Source organism: Citrus clementina, unplaced genomic scaffold (assembly GCF_000493195.1).
Source record: "Citrus clementina cultivar Clemenules unplaced genomic scaffold, Citrus_clementina_v1.0 scaffold_8, whole genome shotgun sequence".
Classification (NCBI taxonomy): Eukaryota; Viridiplantae; Streptophyta; class Magnoliopsida; order Sapindales; family Rutaceae; genus Citrus; species Citrus x clementina.
The window spans coordinates 3160936-3176954 of NW_006262022.1; the positions used below are offsets into that span (position 1 = coordinate 3160936).

The following is a 16019-nucleotide window of genomic DNA, read 5'->3' on the forward strand; positions in this document are numbered from 1 at the left end:
GATCATAAACGCTTTGAATAAATTATACATCTCACAAGCCAGAAACCTTACAGTGATATAAGATATTGAATTATTTACAACAAAGAGGGCTTATATACATCGTGACTGAGGCATTAAAAGAATATAATGTACAAACTAACGTACTAAGTGAATCGGGTAACTATAATTATCAAACTCACTCGTGTGGGTAAAATTTGTAAGCTGCACCAGTTATGTACATTTTGCACAAAATTCTGTCAATTCTGCGCTAAGGATATTTACATTTTGTACAAAAATTCAGTCAGTTCTGATGCTAAGAATCTGATTGGTGATTCCAATACCTGTACACCTGCAAGCAGATTATATGTTGAACATCATTTTTTAAAAATGTTAAAAAGGCGATTTTTAAATAAGTCCAGTAGACAAGCCAAAACCTCAGAGCCCATTAAGAATATCTGTCAAAATTAATAATAATCCCTTAATTTGCAACTGCAGGAATATAACCCAGTTGAAGAATTATTCAACATGCAAGTTAAAAAGAAAAGAAAATTAATATTTGATGAAAGATGAAACCATGTATTGTGTACAACAAAAAACTAAGTAAACTAGAGGTTGTAGGGTTTTCAGACATCATCATCCATCAAAACTAAATGTTGGAGCTATATTAATACAAAACCAAAAAAAATTAAGTCATACGTACTAAAACAACAGACAGCAGAAACAAAACATTACTCCTCTTCCTAGTAGATATATGTATTTAAATTAACTTCAAAAGCCTGTGAAACAGCAAGTAATTTTCAGAAATGTTTTAACTTACGTGTTTCATGGGGCCTCCAGTGCGTGGAGTGCTCTTAGAAATCTCCTTTAGCCGGTGGCAACTTGCCATAGTCATAACGCATCATTTAACACTCGGAAGTGCAATGATAGCAACAGGTAGGTTACGAAATGCCAGAGTAGACGAAGGTTGATGATATCATAATTATTGACTGAACCATTAATCCCCTCCTCGTGACTGAGTGGGACCCAAATATTTCTCCATAGATTCTTTTTTACGCTCAGGATCCAGACTGCAATACAAGCATAATTACAATAGTTAATTTCTCCTTTGATGTTAGGATGTTATTATGATTGCAATTTATGAACTAAAATACTGACCTAATTTGGATGCCAAGAAGAGCATAATGCATGTCATTATGATTGCAATTGATGAACTGAAAAAAAACTAAAAATACTGACCTATTTCGAATCCCAAGAAAAGTATAATGAGCAGCACTTGCACAAGCAGAGGCCGGAGCTATAGCAGCTGCAGGAACTCCCCGTACAGCAGTTGCCAAAGCAGATCCAGCACTGGCTCCACGTTGGTACTTTTTCAAGGGTGTCTGAACTAGAGCAGATGCAGATCTCCCCAGTCCATCACTGAGACTCTCATAAGCCTATAAAAACTATGAAGATTATTACCTTTTCTAGAACTATTACACTGCTCAAAATTTTATTTGATATACTGGAACTTGGGACTCTAATCATCTTATATTTGCAGTATCTACACGCATGGTATATTACAAACAATATCAAAGATCTATATAAACATCTCATCAATGTTGTCATTCTTGCATGCAAAATTCCAATCTAACAATTTAATTATGTTTTACGCGCAAGATATGAGGTATATTGAAATATCACCTGTTCAATTCCTTGTTGGGCACCTTTAGGCTGATTACGCCTTACATTTGTCACTGTATTTTCTTGTACGGGCCATGACACATGAGGGATGCTTGTAAGAATATACTCTGCTTGAAGCAAAATATCATGAGCTCCTGCTGCCAAATGTACCCCAAGTCCAACAGCTTCAAGGGATATACTTCTAAGAAACGCAATTGTACCTGAAAACAAAATTGCTCTGCTGTTATCACAAGGCAAGAACAGAAGTTCAAAATAAAAATCATAATAATAAAAATAACGACGACGACGATAATGAAGAGGCAAAAAGATTGAACGCATGGTGCAATAATATAACAAAATAATATGCAATTATCTAAGGCGTCTACATATTCAGAATTAACATTTCAAAACCAGAATGTTCTCCAAACGATGAAAAAGAAAAACTCAGGGTTACTAATCTATTCACCAAACCAAGTGGACCTTGGGAACACAATGAATGATTTCAGCTATATTATAGTCAATCTATTTGAAACTATGAAAACTAATAACATAAAATAGTGTCTAAGACAGAAACATAACTCTTTGATAGGAAAGAGAAAATATTCCTATAAAGAAGATGAACAAAGAACAATTAGAATAAACCACATGTTACAAAACCATCCTGCCATGGTGAAACCAAAAGAAGGAAAAAAAAAAAAAACTGAATGAAACCCAGCCAGCAGCACCTGTACTTATATTTCTATTAATCCTTAGCTAAAAAGAATACATATCTGACCCCCAATTGTTGCAAACACCAAATGGATCAACCAAACAAAACTATTAATCAGGCCATTTAGATCAATGGTTAACACAGCAGTGAGAGCTTGGTTTTAAAGTAATATTTCCATGCATCGATAACTAAGCTTTTTTATTATCAAATTATATATTATCATCCAACATTCTAGATAAATTTACAAACTACCAACAGTACACAACTTCTTCATTAGCCAAAAAGAGGGACCCCAACTTTACATGAATATTTTATCTCAATAAAATTTACCTCTTTGCATCCCTTTGAGTACCCTCTTATCCTTTCTATAGGTCTCAACTGGCAATGAAACCAGCTTTGTAGCACCGGAACCAACAGCAACCAAAGATCGAATGGCTGGCAGGCCTCGCAACACTTTATGAATCTAAAACAGAAAATAAAGGTTGATTAATTATTTACACATTTGCAAGAAGGCCAACAAATGCTTAATATTCTCAACAGCAACAATGAATGCCGCTAAAACCTGATTCTGGGAAATATCTTCCAACCACTCGCCTATTACTGTTTCACAGACACCGCCCCAACCATAGATGCCAACAGTGTGAACATGCTTAAGCTTCAGCTCAACCCCCTGCATCAAAATTTATTAAAGCAGGGCCGAGGGAAAAAAAATGAAAAGATTTACAGTTCTTGACAAGCATCTGGTTGAACTTTAACTAATCGGTGTAGAGGTAAGATAAGGAATGAATAAATTACCTTCCAGGGCACAAGATTTACAAGTTCCACATACTTTCCACCTCTTAATGCTGCTAGATCAACACGACTTGGAGTATAATCAACCCGAACAAAAACAGGCCATATATCAAACTTCTGTAACAAATTTTGGGAAAGCCAGTAATTAAATATTGTCTGGAATTGAGACCTAAACACTTGAGATGAAACAAAAAGAGATATAACAGCAAATAAAATGTCACAGCTACACTCAAATTCCAAGTTCAACAAAGAAGCATTCAAAGACATCCTATTAGAGTGACCTCAAGAATATAGAAAGAAGCGGATAAAATTAATATAATAAGGGTAATCAAAAACTGAGAAAATTAATATAATAAGGCTAATCATAACTCATAATTTTAACTGGGAACTAGATGATAATTACATAAATAGCAAATGGACATACAAATTTCTGATAATGCTATAGGCTAGAAAGGTTGCTCACAGAGAAAACAAGGAACTCATATATCATCTGATAAAAGATTCGAGTTCAACATCACTTGCCTGGAAAAAAGGTAGCAATGCTTCCTCCACAATGGTATGCCCAGCAAGGTTTCTGCTCTTTGTCATCAACAATTTTGAATCACATAAATCTTTATGACAACCTGGGGAATGGTTAACTGGCGAGCTTTTTTCTCCAAAAAAGTCTATGAGAAAATCTAGCTGGGATTGATGAAGATGCAACAGCAGAGGAAGCATAGCAACACGCAACCTGAACAGATAAAATACAGACGCCACATCAAATCAGCTTGGTCAAAAGGAAAAAGGAAAGAAAGGGAAGTTATTAGTTGAATCACCATTGAATAAAACTTCAATTCACATAGCAATAGAAGAAGAGGGATAAAATATATAGATGACATACTCATGAAGTGAAGAAAAACAGTAGTTTCAGCATGTAGTTTGCATCGGTTTTGAAATCTTTTATGCAAAAGTTCAAAAACAATTGCATGTGATAAACTGGTACACAGATTATGTCAGGCTGGACCTTCATATGAATTTTACATAGACTCACAAGGTATAATTGCAAAAACTACAGGTCTTCCTCACTGTGTTTGAAAATGGGCATTGATAAGTATAATGATTATCTTAAGATTCAATAAGATTATGTATGAATCATCATTAGTATAAATCCTATCTAGAAAAACAAATCTGATAAGTATTAGACTTCTTCTTCACAAAAGTATAATTGCAAAAAGTACAGTTCTTCCCCACTGTCTTTGAAAATGGGCACTGATAAGTATAATGATTATCTTAAGATTCAATAAGACTGTGTATGAATCATCATTAGTACAAATCCTATCTAGAGAAAACAAATCTGATTAGTATTACACAACTTCTTCACAAACTGACATACCTTCCATTGGCCCAACTAGGAAATTGAAAAGAACCCATGCCCACTTACCCAATTATTACAGTTTTCAGGCTATCGTCCAGTTTCTCAGGACCAACTATTAAAATATAAAAGCAGGCAACAACAACCTAATAAGATATTATCTTCATTAATATTTCTTTTTCTTATTTTAGAACTCTTTCCTCATTGATGTGTAATCTTGTTGAGATAATAATAAAGCCTTCCTACTGAGAAGATTGTTCATAAGGTCCCAGTAATAGAATCACAATTAGAGGCATTGGATGAGACTGTAAATTGCATAGACCCACACTTGGAACTACATGACATGAATGTCTGGGAAAGCTGATGACAAAATCAAACTTGAATCATCAACCTTAACTAAAACACTTATTCTAAACCAAAAGCAAAATATCAGTTGAATGGAGATCTAACAGTGTTTTTCAAATCAGGGCTTTAAACCTTAAGATTCCTCCTAATTCTAGGCTGAACAGGAATAATTGCTAGAACCGAAATGCTCTATGGCTGTATTTTTTCATTTTTCTTTTCTTTTTACCAGTATACATTGATTCCAGGAAATAAAAGATAACAGTATAATCTTTAAGTAACACAAGAATCATCGCTTAATGAACCTATAAAAATTAGAGAGACCAAAAATTGCACCTGTACTCCTCAAGAGGGGTTTGAGGATTGGGTTTGACAGATTCTAAGTCCAGCCTGAATGCTTTGGCAGAGGATACTCTGGGATGATCTTTTGAGTCATAGTGCCCCAAAACCTTCAATTCAATCGTGAAAAATTTTTCAGACATTATTGCAAGAAAATAAAAGGTAAATCATTCATTTAAAAATACCTAAATGATCTCAGCATTACCAGTTTCCAAGGTGCATCTTTGCTCCTGTCAGAAAGGTGAAAATCTTGGACTGAAAGAGACAGCCCCGATACAAACATTCCACCAATTGGGAAAATGTCATATTGAAATTGCATGCCAGTTAATGCAAGCTCCAGGCATACAGTCGTATCCCTTCCATGTATATTTGATGAGCACTCACCATTATTTCTAGATTCATGCCAGTCAGAACCAGCATACATTCTCCATGTCACATTAACATTGTTAAGAAGTATACGCCCCTTGGCCTTCCTGAAATCATCAGGTCCTGCAGACTCAATAGATGGACGCTTGCATTCCAAAACTTCTTTCACGCAAGTTTGCCCACTTGTTTCTGACAAGTGGTTTTCTACGATTCTCAGACAGGAATCTCCATACCAACCACTGTTTCCTTTCTCAACATCTCCATCCCTCATATTCCTGGGTCTGCATTTAAGCATCTGGGGTGATGACTGTCCCCCTACAGATAATTCTGACAAAGGACGTAAATCAGCCAAGCAGTAACCTTCTATAAATTCTGGTAAGCAACCATTCTGTATAAATGATGTTTGATCTAATCCTATCAGGGGCATTGATCCACTGACTGCTAGATCAGCTGAGAAATCCTCTGGGGATTTAACACTTAAGCTACATGCCTCTCCAAGAAGGGCATCATCAAATGAAATACGTAGTTGTGACCCAGTAGAATCAAATTGGCAGGTCTGACTCCCATCAAAATGAAATGCATCTTCAGATATCTCATCCATCAAACCCACCAACCCACCAATACTCTTTGTATCTGAGTTTAAACAACTTGCTTGACAAGGAGGGGCAGAATCGCTATTCAATACCCCACTTGCATCAATCAAATCACTCCTCTCTTGTGCCTGCTGCACGGTATTATACCTATCTTGCAAATGAACCAGTGATTCCTCCATATCAGGGGCAAAAATCTGTTGAAGTTGACTGGCCAAGCATGTCAGACCAGATGTTGTGTCATGGCAAGTATCCAGATAAATGTGAGAATTTGAACATTCCAACTCCCAGAGAAGGCCATTCTTACAGTTAGTCCTCAAAACGGCTTCAAGGAGTGCCTCTCGGGCAACCTTAACATATCCAATCTCATGAAGATGTTTTACACTGTAAGTGCCAGCGAGTTTCTGAGACTCGAACTTGGCACAGAGAAGAAGACCCAGATCCTGCATTCGAATTTTATAATCGTTCTCCAAGGAATTTTCCACGGTTGTATTTGAAAGAACAAAGGAAGATGCAGCTAATAAACAAGCAACATAAGGTCCATTTGTTCCAGCAGAACCCAACTGAGAATCAAGAACTTCATTTCTAACCATCGGGTTCATAAAGTGGGGCTCATAACTCAAACCAACATCAACCAAATTAAGAACAAAAGAAGTTCTGCAAGGAACAGTTAAGTCACTCTTCTGCAACCTACCATCACCTGATTCTTCAATTTCAGGAGATGGCAAACTAAAAAATGAAGTTATAGCATCCAGCCAATCCAAACGACCACCAACAGCGACAACTGTGCTGCATCTAACAGTAACAGATGTAAAAGCATGGGAAGACTCCGGATCCAGCAGATGTACAATATTGGAACCAGCTAACCTAGAAGATAATGCATTTGAACCACCTCCATCACCACGTTTCATTGTAGAGTTGCTACAGGATATCAAAAGAAATTCTTGACTTGGAACTTCAGAGACAGAACCCCATAATATACCTTCACCATGGGCTACCCAGAGAAAACCAGCACCCTTATTGCCTCCAATATTTGAAACTGACAGCAAATTTAACTTCTCAATTCTCAGTTTCAAAGAATGCCACAACCCAGAAAGTTCACTTTGCATTCCACCTCTTATATCTGCTTTGGCATCTGGTCTAATTACAAGTTCCAGAGAATCACATTCCAGGAGTACTGATGTTTGGGAGACAGAATATTCTTCACAGATACCAATGCCATCATGGCCTAAACAAGACAGGCCACTAATTATCTGGTTTAAAAGACTGTGTAAGCAAGTATACTGAGACCAGTCAAGATCGATTGCGACTGGAAATAAATGAACGTGCACAAAAAAGGCAGAGCTCAAGATTATCTCTTGTCGGGTTTGAGAATCTTCCAGATCATTCACACGATTAACAGCAGCAAAATCAGAACCTTTTCCCATGAATTTATTTCTACTCCTGGATTCCTCATATGTAGCTAAGAACTTAGCTCTCTCTGCTATCCAAGGACCAGTCACAGGACCCTCCTGCCAAAGCAGACTGATGGTAGAAAGAAGACCAGTTCTATTGCTGACAGAAAAGAAGTTCTGGGCAGAAAATTTGGACCTACTGAAGGAGGTGATTTCAGCATCATCTTTATGGAAAGAAGAAACCAAGTAAATGTCAAGATCGCCAACATTTAACCGTAGAGAACGTGTGGCTGTAGTGGAAGATCTTTCCTGAATACTACCATCTGACACTGCAGCAGGTTCTTGGACTGGTCCCTTCTTAAAAGTCGATGGTGACGAAAAATCAAGAGCAATAAAATGATCCCAGGCATAGTAACCTCGCGTGTCTCCGCCACTGTTTAAAGGAAAACATAGTATAACCCTTGCCTCTGGGATTGATATATTACCTCGTAAAGTTTCTGTTGAAGATAGGGTTGTAATAGGAGGACAAGAACCTCTTTTCACATACCCATGGGAAGCCCCACACTCCTCATCGACCATCTCAGACAAAAACCCAGTCTTTTTGTGATTCAATTTAGTAGAACTTCCAATATCCTTAAAAAGATCCCATAAAATATTTATCAAATGGAAGTTCACCCAAAAAATAAACAGAGGCAGTTTCAGAGAAAACGATGTGGACCTTGCTAAACACCCATGTGAACGATTTGCATCCGTGATATACTTGCAATTAGTGATACCTGAAGTTTGAAGCAGCAAAACTTTAACAATATCACCTTTATTCCCAAAAGAAGAATCAGCAGAAACTGGCCCACTGTATTCATATGAACCATGAACATTGGCAGATCGGGGAAATGGAGGGAGAACACCTTGAACTTCCACTTGTAGATGTTGGATAGAAACAGTTTGACTGTCACTTTTGTTTTTAGACTCCCTTGGGTGAACATTCATTACATCAATTTCGTTGTGAAAGTAATCAGCAACCTCAATATAGTTTATTGTTCCCTCAACCTTCATTTCTTGAGGATATACCTGTTGATATTATCAAAGTTTCATCTTAGTACAAAAGAAAAATCATGTAGAGCACTAAGTTCAAAGGAAAGACAACAAAATATGAAAGGGCAGGATAATTCTTCAACCTCACATTTATTACCTGTACAACAAGAGAAATGTCTCTGCATTCTGCACCCACATAATGAAAGTGTGACCCAACATTTGTCCAATCACATGAATCCTTCTGATCTTCATCATAAAAAGAGAATAAAACGGAAACTCCAGCAAAAGTTGCTTTGAGATTAGTTTGTACATGCTGCTGTTCTGAAATGTATCGAAGGAATATAATTACAGTTTTGCCACAAAGGTATGACATATATTGTCCCAATGGTAAATGGTCCATAAACAAATATCAGACAAAACAAAACCATACCAGTACTATGTTCCTATCTAATAGAGTTAAACTAAATAACCCTTGCATTGTAAACACAAACAGGAGGCAAAAAACCAGTAAGAATCAAAACTTATTCAAGTAATTAGATAAAGTGTGATGATACAAAGTTTTGCAATTTCTGTAACTGAACTACTTTCCCTTATAAAAGTTATTTATTATAAACATCAACACATACTTTTTTATCTTTAAAAAGGCTACATAAAATTGAATTCAATAGAAGAAGTCATGAATCAAGAACCTGAACATGAAAAATCTATCTGCTACGAACAATTAATCTCTCGGTTAACACAAGTAAAACATTAAAGTATTCCCCTAACCCCAACCTAATTGTTGCAGAAGAAAAAGATTAAATCAAGCAACTTGCATTAAGAGAGAGGGAATACAAGACATTAGATGATGGTACAGCATAGGCAACAAGTAATTCTGAGACCTTATGTATCACACACATATACATCAGGAGAAAATTAATGCAATAACCATAAATCAGTAACCATACGCAAGTAACCATGACCCCAAAAAAAAAAAAATGCTATCAATATGTTTCTCCAGCCCTTCACTTATTAAATATGAGAAAAGGAACAAATCACATACCATAAGGAACATGCAAAGACCCAGAAGCAAGGCTCGATGCAGCAGTTATTGCACTGAAAACAGAGCATGTCCAGTTCCACATGCCACTGTTTCCTAAAGCAGATTGGGAATGTCTCATTCCATCAAAACATTCAAAAAATTGGTCCACACTGCAAATAAGCCAAACCAATAAATAATAGAACATTAGCATCATGCCTCAAGTTAATTCATCTAACATCAATGGTTATACAAGTTTACAAGCACGGACGGATAAACCAACCTTGCCCCCAGATCAACTTCTTCAATACCATGTTTCTGATTTGTGTTGACAGGAAATGGCACCCAATCCGTTATAAGATGCGAGGCAGGTAGCACAGCTTCAGAAACAAATTCTTGCCTATTGAAAGAAGGGAAGCTGGAAGAATAGCTACCATGAATTGGTATCATCTCATCAGCGGGAATTACAGCAGGAACATTTGCTGATGAACGGAATTGAGAACTCACATTTAAGTAAACAGAGTCTGTTGGCTTGTAAAGCGTATGAGACATCCGATCATTATCAATCTTCAGATAAGTTTCCCATGAAAGTAAGAACCACTTGATCGTTCTTGGTTGAAATTTTAGTTCTATGGGATCAATACAAACATCTGCATCCACTTTGCGAATATCTAATGAACCATCCTTCCAAGGTATACTCAATTTTATGTTACCTGAAAATCCACCTCTTTTCCATGAGATGATAGGAGTTGTAGCATCTGAAGGAATGCAACCTGAAGGTACTTCACCAGAGGGTGTTCCAGAAGCATGTAGAGAGCCTGGTTGATGATTAACAGCATCAACGTCAACAAGTTCAAGTATTGCTCCTTCAAACTTTACAAAGTTTGTAAGACGATTAATTCCAAGAAAGCTCTCCACTCTTGCATCACTATCAGAGGAAGGGTCTTCAGAAACACAAGTTCCACACCCTATTTCTGATATTCGAAGAACCAAAGTTGCATGCGACTCCACCTTGTTTTCATTTTTCTCTATACATGGGTCGTAAGCAACAATCAACTTCTTTATCTTGACATGGAAGCTTGTAAGGAACCATTTCACCATCTTTGCAATTATCTTAACACCCTCATGAACATCATTGGGAGTAAACTTAGAAGGATTACCTGCTCCATCATGCCCAAACTGCCCTGTATCCCATTGCATACCGTTGTTATCATCTTGGCTGGTACTGCAACTTTCATCTACATCCCGTGATTTATTATCCCAACAAGGAGCAAGCACAAGCTCTAGTTCATCCAACTCAACTAGACAACCTTTGCCCTTCCACGGCATTTTAACCAGTAGAGACCCAATGGACCCCTCTTTTATCATCACTGATGTCGCTGCACCAAGCTGAAAGAACAACACAAGCACGATAACACTGTGATCAATAAGTAGCAACTCCAAGTACTCCAGTGACAGCCCAACCAACTTAAGCTTCTTTGTATTTCTATTCAAAATTTATACTCACACTAATTACAAAAAATGAAGTTCACAAAATCCCATTAAAACATTAGAACCTTAAATACCCCGAGGCAAAATTAAAACGCCCTAAGCACACCAGCCTGGTAGCAGCTACGTGTAATTCATTGAATTCAGTTAATATATCAGCAAAACAAAGGACTAGTCAAACAGCAATTCTTCATAACAATAACAAAAAAACCCTTCAACAAAAAAGGACAAAGAAACACAGATTAAGCAAACGAGGTTACTACTCTGTACCTTCTGATTAAGATAATCAACATTAAGAGCGAGATCATTGAGCTGAATAGAGCCATCACTAAGCTGAACATCAAGCTGATCAAGGTCAATATCCCCCAAAATAAATTGACCCAGTTTCTTCTTCAAAAAGAATTTGCAAACCCTCTTCACCGCCCACTTCGGCACCAACTCCTCCGCCGATTTCGCAATCCTCCACCCCGAAAACATTATATCCAAAACAACAAAAGAAAGTGATTTTTAGGATTCAATCTCCGAAATTAGGGTTTTGAAAAACTGGAGAGGCGGTTGTTGCTTGCTCGTGATGGAAGAATTTACTTCCATCAAGAGCAAGAGCAAGAGCGCGAGCGCCCTGTAGAGGAGATTGCTGTGTTTGCGAATGATTTGGATTGATTTTTGAATTTGAAAAGAACATGAGACATATAAAATTGATGGTGGTGATGATGAATATTGATGATGACGATGATGATGAATATTGATGATGATGATTAATTAAGAGTTGGGCTGTGTTTGGGTTTTCCGATTTTGGGGATTCCGTGTTTGTTGGGTATTGTGTTCTTTTCTCGTTTTCCTTTTATACGTTGACGATTGTAACTCTACTTTTGTTTATAAGCTTCTGAAACAAGTTGATTTAAATATAATTTTTTACTCGTCGATTTTTCGTAGGAAATATTTGAGTTGTTAATATGAGTTTTTATTAAAAAAATATAAAATTATTTTGATAGAAATAAAATAAAATAATTAAATAAATTAAAGGTATTTACATAATTGAATTTTAAAAAAATTCTACAATCTCTATTCTTAGAAACTCAAAAGTTTAAATTTGGGTTATTTATCGTCAGTCCCCACATATTTCGATAATTAGCACCGCGTACCCACAAGTTTCGACCATGTGCATCACGCCCCCATTTCCGTCAAACTATCGTTAACTTAACTCGAAAAAAGGGTAAAATGATGATTTCATATAAGATTAAAATAATAAATAAAAAAAAAACACTCTTTTTAATCCTTCATTTTTTCCCCCTTTTCTCTCTCTCTCGCGTCTTTCTTTCTTTCTTCTCTTCTTCTTCGCGTCTTCTTTCTTTCACTCTTCTTCTTCTTTCTTTTTTTCTTCTTCTTCTTCTTCGGGTCTTTTTTCTTTCACTCTTCTGCTTCTTTCTTCTTCGCCTTCTTCTTCTTCTTTCTTTTTTCTTCTTATTCTCTTTCTTCTTCTTCTTGCCTTTCACTACTGTTGCCTGCCGGTGTGAGCTGCCGCCGTCTTGAATCAACAACAACAAATGGCGCACCCTGCGTGATCTGCCATCGCTCGAAACCGTCGACGCCACCGCCTGAAGCAGCCGCCGTTCCCGCCGCCTCTATAACTTAATTTAGGGTTTTTGATTTTTGGTTCCTTTTTGTTAAATTTTCTTGGTTTGGGTTTCTTTTGTAATAGAATTTTACAGAGAAATTTTGGTATAATTATCTTAGGTTTCTTTATTATTGGGTTTTTTTTGTTTTGGTGGGATTATTGGAATTATTTTGTAATCTACTAATGATTTTGTGTTTGATTTTTTTCTTTCCCTTTGGAATCATGCTCTGTCTCTCTTCTTAAAAGTTTACTGGTTTTACAATTTTGTTATGATAATGAAATAAGAAAAAATCGTTTCAATATAAGATATTATTATAATTAATTTTTATTTCTTAATGTAAATTTTATAATCTGTAAGAGGTATTTTTGCCAAATATTTTGGCAATGTAGCAATGGCTGAAGCTGCAGCCATGAAATGGGGAATGCATGTGGCTCTAAGAGCAGGAGGATCCTCTCGGTGTTACTTGAGTCTGATTGTCTTGAGGTTGTAGAGCTTGTAAACAGTAGATGTAGCAGCATGGCTGAAATCTCTTAGATGATCTCTGAAATTCTGGAAATGAAGAATAGTTTCCAGAATTTCAGAGCTCAGCACACTGCTAGAATTTACAATGGTGCAGCTCATGCTTTAGTGAAATTGGCTCTACAAAAGATGACAGATATGATTTGGTTGGATGAATTTCCGATGTGTTGTATATGATTTCGAGTATTTAATGGAAAAGCTTACTTTTTTATCCAAAAAAAAACTCAATTCAATTCAAATTAGGGGTAGTATGGTCTTTTAGGTTAATAACTGTCTAACCAGTTAGAATTAACTGATTTTTTGACGGAAATGGGGGTTGGGTGCACATGGTCGAAACTTATGGGTGCGCGGTGCTAATTGTCGAAACATGTGGGGGCTGACGATAAATAACCCTTTAAATTTTTATTAATAGAGACAAAATAAATCATATGATTAAAAAGTTATTTAATCTAATCAATTATATTATGTCACACTAATTTATATAAAATTAATTTATAAATTTTCTTTAATTTTAATTAGAAAAATATAAGAATTATAGTGTAAGTTTATTTCGTCCACTCAAAGTATAGTTATTCTATGATTTCCTTGTATAGTTTGAAGGACTAGAGGAAGATAGAAGAGAAAAATGAATTCAAAATGCATATAAATGAATTATTAGAATTAAAAGTAATAAGAAATAGAAGAAATAGACATAGAAGTCCAATATTTATAGTGAACAAAAAAGAGGCAAGAGTAGAATAGTAATTAACTGTAAAAGAAGAGAAAAAGGCAAAATAGACCAAGGGAAGACTTGTTCATGATTTGTTATACTGACAAATAGACTGATATAGTTTTTATTTAGGTTAATCACCAGAATATATGTCGTTGGTTTCTCCCTTATATACAGTAATTCCCAAAAAATTTATGAAAACTGAGGAAACTATTTTGACAAAAACTAACTTTTCAAAGTTTATTAAACTGATTTTGAAAATATGCCAATAAAAAAAAATACTTTAAAACTCCTGACTCAAGCCCAAAAAAGCATTTTCAAAACATTAAAGGCTTAATGGGTTAACGAAGACCGTGTTTAAAAAGAAGTTTTTAGAAATTCAGCAGAAACTTTCACTAAGTTCTTATTATTTTTGTCAAAAACAAAAATTCATTTTTTAAAATATCTTCTTTCAAACTCATTTCCCTTGAATAATGATAAGAACTTTCTTTTGGTAATACTTTAAATATAATTTATATTTTTATTGACTGGGCGAGACTTTTGAACCCGAAAAATAAATAAATAAATAAAAACAAATAAGATGACTTACTTACTAATCGCTATCGAAATGAATCCAAATGATGTTTAAACTTTCTAAGTATATGTAAAGTGAATAAAGAGAATTTTATCGCTTTTCTAATTTTATTGCTTATCTAACATTTATATAAGAGTTGATAATTGTTCTCACTTATATCCATACACTCTCATTTACATGAGAGGTCTATATATACGAACGAAGAATCGATGCAATAATTGCTACAATTAATGATTTGATGTACAAGAGCTAAGATTTTGAAAACAAACTTTACAAGTGGCAATTTACCAAGGACTAACTAAAACTAAACAGGAAAAAAGTATGACTAGATAATGTGCTTTTTTTATGACTTGATGTCCGTAAATCGTGACTATCTATTGTTTTTTAAGCTGACTTACTGTTGGTAACAAAATGAAAAAAAGAAAAAGATTCCTTTATAATTTTTTTCTTATTTGGTAGTGAGTAAAGAAGAGTATAGGGTTGGCAAAATTTGAAACCTGAGTCATGAAAAAAAGATGCCGATTCGGATGCGAGTAATATCCGTAATGGATGCAGGCGGATATTCCGGATATCCGGATCCGCAAAAATTAAAATTTAATAATTTAATATATAATTTCAAAAATTAATAATTTACCTAATAATATCATATAAAATCTAATCATAATTTAATAATGAATAATTCAACATGAATAACATACAAATAATCTCATAAATCTACAAATAAAATTTAATTTTTCATTTTTTATTTCATTTTTAATGTATGTTTTTAATTTAAAATAAAATTCAATAATTTACCTCATAATATCAAATAAAATTCAATCATAATCCAACAATTAATAATTCAACATGAATAAGATACAACAACATAAATCCACAAATAAAATTTAATTTTTGATTTAATTTTTAATTTAAAATAAAATTAAATAATTTACCTAATAATATCAAATAAAATTTAATCATAATCCAACAATTAATAATTCAACATGAATAATATATAACAACATAATAAATCCACAAATAAAATTTATTTTTAATTTTTAATATATATTTTTAATTTAATTTATAATTTAAAATAAAATTTATCCGAATTCGGATATTCAGTTTTCTGAATACACTTGCATCCGCATCCAAATCCGGATCTGTGTGAATCCCCATCTTCCACTTCCGGATCTAAATTTATTTGACATCCTAGAAGGACATCCATAAAAACAAGACATCGATAAAAGCTGAGTACTTGACTTTTTGACTACTGGTAGTTGGCTATTACTTTTGCTGGTGTCGCTTATTTGTCCATAATTTGATGAACATCTTCTGCCGTGTCTTCATCCAAATATTGGTGACTCATAGTTTCTAATCCTTCTCCTAATGATGGCGTGTCATTAATCTTGATTAGTTCCTCCAAATATTCTTCACGTTTTTTCTAGATTGTTAACTTTTATCTCTAGTGAAGGAATGAGTTGTTCTTCATGAACAAAATGCATTTGGGTCAAAATAGTAGAATGTTATCATTGGGTTATGATCTTGTCATGAGTGTCAATCCAT

The 16019-nt window shown here is 34.9% G+C and overlaps 1 protein-coding gene across 2 annotated transcripts; it reads right to left on the reverse strand.

The window, feature by feature from the left end:
* LOC18034131 (autophagy-related protein 2) lies at window positions 1–11913 on the reverse strand. Of its 2 annotated transcripts, XM_006422973.2 has the most exons (14): window positions 11330–11913; window positions 9855–10960; window positions 9596–9744; window positions 8711–8874; window positions 5377–8589; window positions 5169–5281; window positions 3662–3869; window positions 3143–3256; window positions 2910–3017; window positions 2678–2810; window positions 1660–1859; window positions 1216–1412; window positions 797–1046; window positions 1–328 (listed from the first exon to the last, which is right to left on the reverse strand). In XM_006422973.2, the coding sequence occupies exons 1-13, from the start codon at window positions 11534–11536 to the stop codon at window positions 974–976; spliced, it is 5985 nt and encodes a 1994-aa protein (XP_006423036.1). In that variant the 5' UTR covers window positions 11537–11913; the 3' UTR covers window positions 1–328; window positions 797–973. The 2 variants fall into 2 exon arrangements, with proteins under 2 accessions (XP_006423036.1, XP_024034792.1); XM_024179024.1 differs by lacking the exons at window positions 1–328; window positions 797–1046; window positions 1216–1412; ... (1 more) ...; window positions 2678–2810; window positions 2910–3017 and having other exon boundaries at window positions 3179–3262; window positions 3667–3869.
* Window positions 11914–16019: the final 4106 nt, after the last annotated feature.

Bases quoted from the DNA above. Each gene is read 5' to 3' on its own strand.
- LOC18034131 (XM_006422973.2), bottom strand. From the start codon at position 11,536: ATGTTTTCGGGGTGGAGGATTGCGAAATCGGCGGAGGAGTTGGTGCCG. The intron at 3,870-5,168 runs GTGCAATTTTTG...TTATCTGTTCAG, and splicing joins ACCCCTCTTGAGGAGTACAG to GTTGCGTGTTGCTATGCTTC. The intron at 1,860-2,677 runs GTAAATTTTATT...TTTTGTTTTCAG, and splicing joins ACTCAAAGGGATGCAAAGAG to GTACAATTGCGTTTCTTAGA.